We start from the raw sequence: 12,223 nt of genomic DNA, 5'->3' as shown, positions 1-12,223 counted from the left end.
CATCTAATTGAACGAGGATTTCTTTAATTAGGAAAAAAGGGGGGGGGGTTGATTGATTGATTGAAAACTTTATTAACAGATTGCAGAATGGGTACAGACCGTACAGTACAGTACAGTACGGCTCAATACACACAATTGTTAAGGGGCTGCAGACCAGAGAAAGACTTTCGTCTTGTTTACATCAGGGTCCCCCATTTTCAATTCATCAGGAGGGGGGGGGGGGTAAAGTGTATTATTATTATTTATCATGCAAAAAAAATAAACAATAATACATTTAGTAAACTCAAGTCAAGGTGGGGGGGCAGGCTCACATTTTCTCCATGCAGCGAGTTGGGGCGAGAGGGAGGGAGGGAGAAGGCTGGGTGGTTATTGTAACCTAATCCGCGGCCCTTCGGGCGCTTGGAGCCCCGGGCAGGAATTCTTTCAGCCCTCCTCCTCCTCCTCCTCTTCTTCTTCTTCTTGCGGAGGAGAAGAACCTCGACGGCTTCATACCACCAGAAGGAAAGAGAGACGAGGACAACAACAACGAACGGCGTGTGTGTGTAAAAAAAGCAAGCGAAGACAAAGCGGGACAGCGTTATCATCAGAGATAACAACAAGAAGAAGATATCTATCTCGATGATGTCTTCCGGCGTGTCGGTGTCCTCCCAGGTAAGAAGGACGCTCCTCTCATTCTAAAGGGAATAACCTGCGTCTCTCTAGGCGCGTCTTAAAGAAACAGCGACACACAAACCGGGCAGTTTAGGTTTACTTACACTGGAAAGTTTGCGAGTTTAACAATTATTTGGACGTCGTTCGTCGAGAAAGCCGAGAAGCCAGTGTTTTGGATACCATTCCTGGATTCGTAGAGCCAGCCATCCTCCATATACCCGAGACGCGCGCTCTCTCTCTCTCTCGCTGCGTGCAGCGCCTCGCTGTCTCCGGGTCTCCTCTGACCTCCGGCTGCTAGATGTTTGAAACGGTGGGTTCTTCAGTGAGCTTATCAATTGAAACATTTATAACGCCAAACAACCCTAATTACAGACATATATAGCCTTGTGCCATTTAATTTCTCATTCACAAGGCGCGTTTCCACGATTAGAGACATTCTGTGGCGTTTATTGCCTCTGCTGCTGCTGGTATAACTGCCTGCTGCAATAGAGCTGACAGCCTGACACTATAATATACTATAAGTTGGAGCCTTGACTGTCGGCTTTCTGCTGTTCTTGTCCACGGTTACCTTGTAAAATACTTTATTATATTATTAAGTCAAATGTATCTAGTCTATGCCGCCTGAAAAGCTTGAACAAAATAACCAACATGATGATTATAGAAGAAGTTGGTGTGACGGTATACCGTACAAACGTGTGTGTGTTTATTATTTTCTTTTTATATGATTATTTCTGATGTTTTCTGAGATAGTTCTTATATATTAAGAGAGACAGACAAGAGAGACAGACAACACCCTGGCCTGGAATATTCCATGGTCTGTTTGCGTGCAGAGCCCAGGGCACTCAACCTGCCCGAGGGCAGAGCCACTGAAATGAAGTTCACCTCCTGTTCACCTTTTATGGTTCAAAGAATTTCTTTACAATTGAGAGACTTTCCGCGGGGGGGATGGTTCAATTAAATCCAGGATCTGCCCTTGCCCACTGCCCCCGGGTCATAGCCGCCCTCTGTCTCATCAATGTGGGCACCCTCCCGTTAACCACTGTAGTAACTCTTATGAATATTACATTCATGGTAATTTGGAGACGGCTCTTTTATCTGTTCTGGTGCCTTCATAATCTCTGGAAAAGGACGTGGGCAAGTCTGTGGAATAGATTGGCTGCTGCATCAGAGAAAGATTGAAAAGCACGACAAATTGTCAAATTAGCATAGAGTCGCTCTGGACTCGGTCCCCACAGCGATGCCGAGCAGCCTGCTCTGTCTGAGTGACTTCAAACAGAGCGGGTCCTCACAGTCACAGACATGACCACCAGCTCACCAGCACGCGGCCACGGGGCTCCTGGGAGCTGGGCTCGAAGAGTGATGGCAGCCCAGAGCACTGGAGCGGCTACAGAGACCCAGGGTGGCTATAGTTAGAGATCTATGGTGGCTACAGTTAGATATCTATGGTGGCTATAGTTAGATATCTATGGTGGCTACAGATAGAGATCCATGGTGGCTACAGTTAGATATCTATGGTGGCTACAGTTAGATATCTATGGTGGCTACAGAGATATCTATGGTGGCTACAGAGATATCTATGGTGGCTACAGAGATATCTATGGTGGATACAGCTAGAGATATATGGTGGCTACAGAGATATCCATGGTGGCTACAGCTAGAGATCTATAGTGGCTATCGATGGAGATCTATGGTGGCTATAGTTAGAGATCTATGGTGGCTATAGTTAGATATCTATGGTGGCTACAGAGATATCTATGGTGGCTACAGTTAGATATCTATGGTGGCTACAGCTAGAGATCTATAGTGGCTATCGATGGAGATCTATGGTGGCTATAGTTAGAGATCTATGGTGGCTATGGCTAGAGATCTATGGTGGCAGCAGCAGCTTATGTGTTCTCGCTCTCGACAGGAGGGGCGGAGCATGTCCAGGATGTCTCTGAGCAGCTAGAGATCTATGGTGGCTACAGTTAGATATCTATGGTGGCTACAGCTAGAGATATATAGTGGCTATCGATGGAGATCTATGGTGGCTATGGCTAGAGATCTATGGTGGCTACAGCTAGAGATCTATGGTGGCTACAGCTAGAGATCTATGATGGGTTGGTGGCTACAGCTAGAGATCTATGGTGGGTTGGTGGCTACAGCTAGAGATCTATGGTGGGTTGGTGGCTACAGCTAGAGATCTATGGTGGGTTGGTGGCTACAGCTAGAGATCTATGGCGGCAGCAGCAGCAGCTTACGTGTTCTCTTCTCGACAGGAGGGGCGGAGCATGTCCAGGATGTCTCTGAGCAGCTAGATATCTATGGTGGCTACAGCTAGAGATCTATGGTGGCTACAGCTAGAGATCTATGGTGGCTACAGCTAGAGATCTATGGTGGCTATGGCTAGAGATCTATGGTGGCAGCAGCAGCTTACGTGTTCTCTTCTCGACAGGAGGGGCGGAGCATGTCCAGGATGTCTCTGAGCAGCTAGAGATCTATGGTGGCTATAGTTAGAGATCTATGGTGGGTTGGTGGCTACAGCTAGAGATCTATGGTGGCAGCAGCAGCTTACGTGTTCTCTTCTCGACAGGAGGGGCGGAGCATGTCCAGGATGTCTCTGAGCAGGTCCCCGGTGTCTCCCATGACCACCCACCAGGGCATCCCGGCCCCGGCCCAGCTCACCAAGGCCAACGCCCCGGTGCACATCGACGTCGGGGGACACATGTACACCAGCAGCCTGGCCACCCTCACCAAGTACCCCGAGTCCAGGTGAGTGAGTGAGGCGAGCGGTGGAGTGAATTCAAAGTGTGTTGAAATCAGTTTAATGTCAAGTGTCGTTAGCGGCTGGAAACGGGGTTGAACCAAATGGAGTCAATGTTGTCACGTGACATTTTAAGTTTCTTAATGTTCACACGCTCAAAACAATAGTCACCCCCCCCCCCCCCCCAAAAAATGCATATTAACATCCCAGACGACCTTAAAGAAATTACCCCGTCCGACCTTAAGCTTCTCACTTGTTCACACGCTTTTTCCTCCTCAGCCTACATCATGATATCCTCTATTGCAAGAGCAATAGACAGACAGGGCAGAGAAAGAGAGGGAAAGAGAGAGAGAGAGAGAGAGAGAGAGAGAGAGAGAGAGAGAGAGAGAGAGTGAACAGGAGAAGAAAGAAAAGGGTAGATTTTAATTGCCTTTTGGAGGACAAAGAGAGAGGAGCGGGAGAAGGGCTGAGCTGGCCTGGAGCAAGGAGGTGAGACTCCTACTGGAGGAGGAGAGGAGCACCCCAGGCTCCTGGGAAAGATGAGCACTGGCTCTTAGAAAAGGATCTGGCATCGATTTACTGAGAAAGAAAGGAGGGAAGAGAGAGAGAGAGGAAGAGAGAGGGAGAGGGAGAGAGAGAGAGAGAGACATTATACTACAAAGGAGTCCAAGGGCTACTGTGTTGAAACCCACTCATTGTAAACCTATAACCCTATATTGTGTATTCGATGTATTCGAGATTAGTGTACGTTCTGTATGATTCTGCTCAGTGTTTAGATGTATGGAGCAACAATACCCAAATAAAGAAATGGTTGGTCGTCCACTGATCGAATAGTCCATGTGATTGTTGGCCTTATATTCCTGCAAATGAATGCAGTCATCACTTCACCAAAGGCCTCCACTAGCCAGGGTTTAGCCCGTGCTGTGGTCTGTCTGCCACACATTGTCTTTAGGACCGGGCTAAAACCTGGCTGGACCCTGGTTGAGACAGACACACCTTTCACAACCTGGTCAGACCTGGCCAAAGCCAGGCTGGGTCTGTTGCGTCATCATGGTGTGTAGCTTGTGTGCCACAGTCGTTGGTGTGAATTTTGAAAGGTTGCCTAGCAACCAGAGAGTTTACAAGAAACGCAATAGTGACCCAACCGTACCATGCCGAACCTGGTCATGGCGAGCCCCAGCCAGGCTGAACATGGCTATTAGAGACAAGGCGTAACTGACTGAAAAAGTCACCTATAGGACCATAACAACAGAGTAATCGATTAGGAATTGGTAACCTTGGATACATGCGACCAGTTATTATAAGTGAAAAAGACAACATTCCTGAAGTTTCACACTATATGGTCATCCAACTGAGCCATACCGTGAATAGATTAAGCTTATTTTTTTTTAATCTCAAAGTAGGGTACGGTATATACTGGTATCAGATATCAGATATACCAGGCTAAAATAGGGCATCGCTAGAATTTTCCCAATACTAAAATCCTATACCAAGAAAGATGTAACCTGTACTCAAAGCAAAGGGACTTGATTTGCTGCATTGTCAATACATAGAAGCATGTTAGATCTCTCTAATGGTGAAACATTTATTATATATCTCAAAAACATTTGTCCAATGACCCAAAACCCATCTATACTGTTCAGTAAACACGGTGGATCGGATCAGTACTTGGTATCGACTGATACTGAAAGCTAAAGGGGAACAGCGGAATTTTTTTGTAAACACGACACGTTATAAAAAAAGCCCACACTGTACTCGAGCACATTCATCGATGAGCGCGATACAAAACCTCTCTCCAGGCAGCTCAGCGAGGAAGTGAACGGAGCACAATTAACACTTACATGGTCAACAACAGGCAGAGTAGCGTTTCCTGGAAGATGAAGGGCTTCTAACCCAGGACAGGTATATCTTACATTTCTGACTTTGTTTATTTTCCAATGGCTACAGGAAACCAAACACTGAAATGTAAGTTATACCTGTCTCAGCTTACAAGCATTTACTCTTCCAGAAAATGGCACTCATGGCCTGTTATTTTGCTTTCATTCCGTGCGCCATTAAGATTCCGGTGATGGCTCTCTCTCCCCACGAGGTTTTGAATTGAGTTCTTTGTGAATGCACAGGCATGAGTTCATTGCTGCCTTTTCTTTTTAGTACCTTCAATCAATCAATCAATTCAATCAATTCAATTAATTCAACCAATCAATCAATCAATCAATCAAACAAACCTACTAAATAATATTAATAAAAAAAAAGGCCATTGTTCCCCTTTAACCCTTTCACTACCACACTACAGGCGGTTAACCCTTTGTCGTGTGGCAGTGAAAGGGTTAACGTTATGTAGTGTGGCAGTGAAAGGGTTAAGCACACAGAATTGGTATCAGCAGTGAATGAGTATCGATGCCTCTCCTTGTTCCATCATGTGACCCTTTAATCTCCGTCTCTCCTCAGAATCAGCCGGCTGTTTAACGGCACGGAGCCCATCGTCCTGGACAGCTTGAAGCAGCACTACTTCATCGACAGGGACGGAGACATATTCCGCTTCATCCTCAGCTTCCTGCGCACTTGCAAACTACTCCTCCCAGAGGAATTCCAGGTATTGCACACGACTACACTGTGTAAAGCAAATGGTTATTATATCATTGAGTTCCATGAACCCTTGAGATAGAGAACCAGTGAACGTATCCACACGGTGGCCGTGCTCAAGTTGAGATTCCATTCCGGGAATCCCGATCGGAGCATGGCATGAGAGCAAAAATGTGAACGTGGTCAATATAACTCAGATTTCTTGGACAGTGCATGTTTTTGCAGTTGTGAAATCGATCTAAATCACTTCTAGTTTAATGTGATTCATCCCCTGGAAAGTACTCAACCTCTACTGACTTTTACTATGAATGAACACAACATTCTAACTTACCATCTTTAGATAATAAAGTACTCAACCTCTACCGACTTTAACTATGAATGAACAAAACATTCTAACTTACCATATTTACATAATAAAGTACTCAACCTCTACTGACTTTAACTATGAATGACTTTAACTATGAATTACTTTAACTATGAATGAACACAACATTCTAACTTGCCATATTTAGATAATAAAGTACTCAATATATACTGTCTTTAACTATTAATTAGATTAGATTAGATTCAAATGTATTGTCATTATACAGCACAAGGACAGTACAACGAGAAGAAGTTTGACATCCAACCAGAGTGCAAATGTAGCAGTAAAGTGCAACAGCAATATACCATGTACAGGATATTAAACTGGATACAAAATATACAAATAAGTACTACTAAGTGTAGTGCTAATCAGATGTATGTACAGAGTTGTAGTATTAATATGTACAGTGATACAGGTGCTGATTGAATGTGCAAAACATTCCAACTTACCATCTTTAGATAGAAAACCTAATGGTTATTATGGTTATATGGTTCTTCGTCTGAGCTACCAAGCAACAACATGAGGTTGAATTCAGATTTGACTGTAGCAATATTCTCACATATCTCCCATTCTTCTCCTTAATAACGATGAAACGCAGAGATTCTCCCTCCTTTTCCTCGCGGCGTATTCCGCCTCGGATGCGCCAAAAAGAAAGAAATAAGGGAATGCGACCACAAGGTCAAACTACAAATTACTTTTGTCAGTTGACCACAGAGGCATCGTTATCTTCATTATTTCACCGTGCACCAATAGCAGCCATTCTTATATACGCGTAAACTGCAGATTCTGACACTTTAATCAGCGCTCGCTCTGCTTCGCCCGCGGCTGCTATAGGGGTCGATTCTGCATGGCTTGCAGCGGGGGCACACTGTGGGTTTTGCTAAGTTGATGTGTGAGGAGAGAGTATGTGTGTGTGTTAGAGTGAATGAACGTGTATGTGCTTCATACTTGAGAGTGTAGGTGTGTGTATATGTGTGTGTGTGTGTGTGTGTGTGTGTGTAGATGTATAGAGAGAGTGTGTGTGTGTGCCTGTGTGTGTACTCTGTGTGTGTGTAGATACAAAGATAGTATAGAGAGAGAAAGAGAGAGAGTGCGTGCATGTGTGTACACTCTGCGTGTGTGTGTATAGATGTATAGAGAGAGAGAGTGTGTGTGTGTACTCTGCGTGTGTGTGTATAGATGTATAGAGAGAGAGAAAGAGAGTGTGTGTGCCTGTGTGTGTGTACTCTGTGTGTGTTTGTGTGCGTGTGTGTACTCTGTGTGTGTGTGTGTGTACTGTGTGTGTGTGTACTCTGTGTGTGTGTGCGTGTCAGTGTGTGTGCACATCGCCTCCCTCTCTCATCTCCCTCCCCGTATATAGTTAGCCAGCGATGCCTCTCTGTTATTCTGCGCCTGTTCTGCTCACGATGACTAAAACGCCCCGCGGACAAGAGCCCCCTTTTATAAAACACATCTATCCCTCGCTTCAAGCCCATGAAGGGAGGGAAGCTAAGGAGGCGAGGCTTTGATACAGAGTAGAGCGCCCCGGGGGCATCGCCGCTGCCGCTCTCTGTGTGTGTACGCTTGTTGTCAGAAGCAGTGCTGCGGAGTAAAAAGGGGGAACGGGGGAGGAGAGAGGCCGCTCGTTCTCTCTTCTTCTCACACGCAGTAATTACGAGTCGATGCGTCTGCCGCTTGTGCCTGTGTGTGGGGGGGGGGGGGGCTGCTGCCGGAGAGAAGCCGCGCTATGGGGGCCCACGACGGGAGAAGTTCAGGAAAAGGGAGATTTTTAGAAGGGATTTGGCGGCTCACAGAGTACATGACACCTGTGTACATGCTGGGGGGGGGGGGCTGTATATTGAAACATCTACAACAGGAGTGTTGGGAGTTCACAGTCATGTTACGTGTTCTACTAGCCCCTTTCGTGAATGCGGTTTGCAAGCCTGGGGCTTTTGTGACCGCAGTCACTTGTTTATATGACGCCACCACTTCAGAAAATACCAACCAAGCGTGATCGGGGGGCTCGGAGTGTGTCAAAAATATATCAGATATGAATTTCAAAGATACCCAGCGTACAATATGGGTTTAACACAGCTTTACGATGGGGCCTGGAAGCTCGGAGTTGCTAATAAACAGTTTAAAACATTGTTGGGAAACAAGAGTGGTACTCACAACAAACTCTGGCAAGATGGCGTCTTCTTCTTCTGCAACTTTTTTTGTCGCATGCCTGGTGCGTCCAGCAATCACTGCGCTCCCTATCCCCCAAAAAGTTGCAGAAGAAGAAGACGCCATCTTGCCAGAGTTCGTTGTGAGTACCACTCTTGTTTCCCAACAATGTTTTAAACTGTTTATTAGCAACTCCGAGCTTCCAGACCCCATCGTAAAGCTGTGTTAAACCCATATTGTACGCTGGGTATCTTTGAAATTCATATCTGATATATTTTTGACACACTCCGAGCCCCCCGATCACGCTTGGTTGGTATTTTCTGAAGTGGTGGCGTCATATAAACAAGTGACTGCGGTCACAAAAGCCCCAGGCTTGCAAACCGCATTCACGAAAGGGGCTAGTGTTCTACCGCGTTCGAGTCCCGGGGTGACTCTCGGAGGGTTCCCCCGAAGCTAACGTTCACTTTAGACACTTTTTAACGGTCGCCGTCGGTTGTGTTGATAGTAAAGGGTTAACCTTCTGTTGTGTGGCAGTGAAAGGGTTAACTGGCTGTCGTGTGGCAGTGCAAGGGTTAACCTTCTGTGTATTGTCGCACTGAAAGGGTTAACAATTTGGCGGTGCGGCAGTGAAAGGGTTAACACTACACCGTGTTTGATCTATTTATTGGTAAAAGATTTGCACTACATCTATCTATCTACCTCATTTTAGCATTTTGTTTGCATGTCGTACTTTATTTTGTATAGTGTTTGGTCACTATACAGTGACAGTGGCTAAGGAGGTATAGAGCAGTCGTCTGGTAATCCGGAGGTTCCCGGTTCGATTCCCGGTCAGCGTGTCGAGGTGTCCTTGAGCGAGACACTTAACCCCTAACCGCGCTCCCGATGAGCAGGTTGGCACCTCGCATGGTCGCCTCTGCCGTCGGTGTGTGGGTGAACGGGTGAATGTGAGGAAGAAATTGTAAAGCGCTTTGGATAAACGCGCCATATAAACGCACCATTTACGCGCGTGTGTGCGTTTCCCCTCGCAGGACTTCTCCCAGTTGTACGAGGAGGCGCGCTACTACCAGCTGACGCCCATGGTCCGGGAGCTGGAGCGGTGGCAGGTGGAGCGGGAGGCGCAGCGGACGGCGCCGTGCGAGTGCCTGGTGGTGCGCGTCACGCCGGACCTCGGCGAGAGGATCGCCCTCAGCGGGGAGAAGGTGCTCATCGAGGAGATCTTCCCGGAGACCGGCGACGTCATGTGCAACTCGGTCAACGCGGGGTGGAACCAGGACCCCACGCACGTCATCCGCTTCCCGCTCAACGGCTACTGCAGGCTGAACTCCGTGCAGGTGAGCTACACAAAATACACAACGATGTGTTCAACGATGCCAGCCAGGGGTGCAAAGGGGCTTCTGAAGTGGAGTCCCAAGGACCCAAACACTGTGGGCCAAAGGAGAAAAAAAAAAGCACCTGGACATTGATCATTTCTAAATCTCTTAAAGGTAGAATCTGTGATGTTGTCAAACGGCCACCTCTAGGCAAAAGATGACAATGCGGTACTGCGCTTTGTTTACAGTTTTTGTCTGATGTGTGGATTGGATTTCAGCGGGGATATGGGGGGAGCGATTGCTACTGCCGGCCACACCTCAGGCCTCCACCAAGAGAGGTCTGGAGAAAATCACAGTATAATAAGTTACTAAACTCCAACCCGACGCATCAGACCGAAACAAGCAAAGTGCGATACCAAGCGGGGCTCTTTTGCCTAGAGGTCGCTGTTTGACGACATTACAGATTCTACCTTTAATAATATACATTGAAATTAGCAAATTATTTGAGAATCAAGCCTCAAATATAATTAAATAGCATTAACCATTACCAAATAAAATATCCTTTCACTCTCTCCTCACCTCACAAACCATGTGGTGGAGGACCAGACTGGGCCCACAGGCTCTCTCCTCTGGGCAGCCCTGAACTACACCACGTTGTAGAACTGTTGTTTTTATATTCTATCCCATCCCCAATTTGACTCCCAACACTTTGCATATTCACCACTTTTTGCACGTTCGTTGGCGCTAGCATGTCCCAATACGAGGTGATGTTCAAGCACGTCCCGATAACCAGGTGTGCCAAATCGATGGGGGGGGGGGGAGTGGCTGCCGCCGAGTCCTCCGATGCTCCCACGAAATTGAGCCAATCAAAGTGCACGTGCTTAAAAGCTAGGGTTTGTGCTCCGCCGTCCCGACACGCACCGTGAGAGCACGACAACCCCTGCTGCCTCGTCCCCTTCTGTCACTGACCCTTCTAATTAAGGGTTACAAACTCTCTGCCACTTTACTTTACTGCCATTATTTAGTTTTATTTATTTAGTTTACATCATATTAGTTTACTGCCATATCCATCATCTCACCGCCACTGCCATTATTATTGTATTATTGTATTTTACTGCCATTATTTATTATTCGTGTACTATGTACCACTGTTGCTAAAAGTTTTGCAGTGAAGTTCTCGTCTACCTCCATATTTGCATTCACTTATTATTTTTTTTAGCTACTGTCTACATTGTATATAGTCCTGTATACTGTCCATATGTTACTTTATGTTTATAGTGTACTATATGTTTATATTAGATCTTGTTTTTTTATATACACACCGTGGGAAGGGGGAAACGCAATTTCATGTCTCTGTATGTCTTGCACATTACGAGAGGTGACAATAAAGCTGACTTTGACTTGAGGTGACTAGTGGTCACATTGGGACTGAGCTTTGTAGTCCACCCTTAACAAGGCAGACTACCCCTGTCCATTTACACACAGGAAACTAAACTTAGTCCTTTTACATATCTGTAGATACTATATCTATATCTGTACACATCCTACTCTTACTAGTTACGCTGCTGGCCAGTATGACTTACTACTACCTGATACTGTCTTTATACCTGTATCACTGTACATATTGATACAACTCTGTACAAACATCTGATTAGCACTACACCCAGTAGTACTTATTTGTATATTTTATACCCAGTTTAATCACCTGTACATTGTATATATGCTGTTGCACTTTACCATTACATTTGCACTCTGGTTGGATGCCAAACGTCTTTTCGTTGTACTGTACTTGTATGATGACAATACATTTGAATCTAATCCAATCAAATCAAATATATTTGTAAAGCCCGCAATCACAAGTTAATGTCCCCATGGGCTGTACAAGTCTTCTTTAAACAAGTCAAGAAGAAACATCACAATAAATCAAGAACAGAAAACCCATCATGGAATCCAAAATACATTTTAATGTATGCATTCAACACTCAATAATGTAACCTAGTCTCGGTAACACCAGAGTCAGCCGTTGTTCATAGATGCTTCTCTAGTCAGCCGTTGTTCATAGATGCTTCTCTAGTCAGCCGTTGTTCATAGATGCTTCTCTAGTCAGCCGTTGTTCATAGATGCTTCTAGTCAGCCGTTGTTCATAGATGCTTCTCTAGTCAGCCGTTGTTCATAGATGCTTCTAGTCAGCCGTTGTTCATAGATGCTTCTCTAGTCAGCCGTTGTTCATAGATGCTTCCCCTCCCCCTGCTTCCTCCCTCCAGGTCCTGGAGCGGTTGTTCCAGAAGGGCTTCAGCGTCAAGGCGTCCTGCGGCGGCGGAGTGGACTCCTCCCAGTTCAGCGAGTACGTCTTGTGTCGTGACCTCAGGAGGAGTCAGTCCATCACCAGCACCCCAATCCGGATCAAGCAGGAACCTCTCGACTAAA

At 46.0% G+C, this 12,223-nt stretch overlaps 1 protein-coding gene across 2 annotated transcripts; it reads left to right on the top strand.

The window, feature by feature from the left end:
- Positions 1-550: 550 nt before the first annotated feature.
- Positions 551-12,223, top strand: LOC311245495 (BTB/POZ domain-containing protein kctd15-like). Of its 2 annotated transcripts, none has more exons than XM_084335353.1 (5): positions 551-651; positions 3,224-3,402; positions 5,843-5,987; positions 9,515-9,817; positions 12,061-12,223. In XM_084335353.1, exons 1-5 carry the CDS (start codon positions 619-621, stop codon positions 12,220-12,222), a joined length of 822 nt encoding a protein of 273 aa, XP_084191479.1. In that variant the 5' UTR covers positions 551-618; the 3' UTR covers position 12,223. The 2 variants fall into 2 exon arrangements, with proteins under 2 accessions (XP_084191479.1, XP_084191480.1); XM_084335354.1 differs by lacking the exon at positions 551-651 and adding an exon at positions 868-961.

Source organism: Notolepis coatsorum, assembly GCF_963971535.1.
Source record: "Notolepis coatsorum genome assembly, chromosome: 18".
Classification (NCBI taxonomy): Eukaryota; Metazoa; Chordata; class Actinopteri; order Aulopiformes; family Paralepididae; genus Notolepis; species Notolepis coatsorum.
Note: the sequence above shows the minus strand (reverse complement) of the source record. Positions and strands in the feature narration are given on the sequence as shown.

Excerpts from the sequence above, each read along its gene's own strand:
- LOC311245495 (XM_084335353.1), top strand. The coding sequence starts at position 619 with ATGATGTCTTCCGGCGTGTCGGTGTCCTCCCAG. Across the intron at positions 652-3,223 it reads GCGTGTCGGTGTCCTCCCAG|GAGGGGCGGAGCATGTCCAG; the intron begins GTAAGAAGGACG and ends TCTTCTCGACAG. Across the intron at positions 9,818-12,060 it reads GCAGGCTGAACTCCGTGCAG|GTCCTGGAGCGGTTGTTCCA; the intron begins GTGAGCTACACA and ends TCCTCCCTCCAG.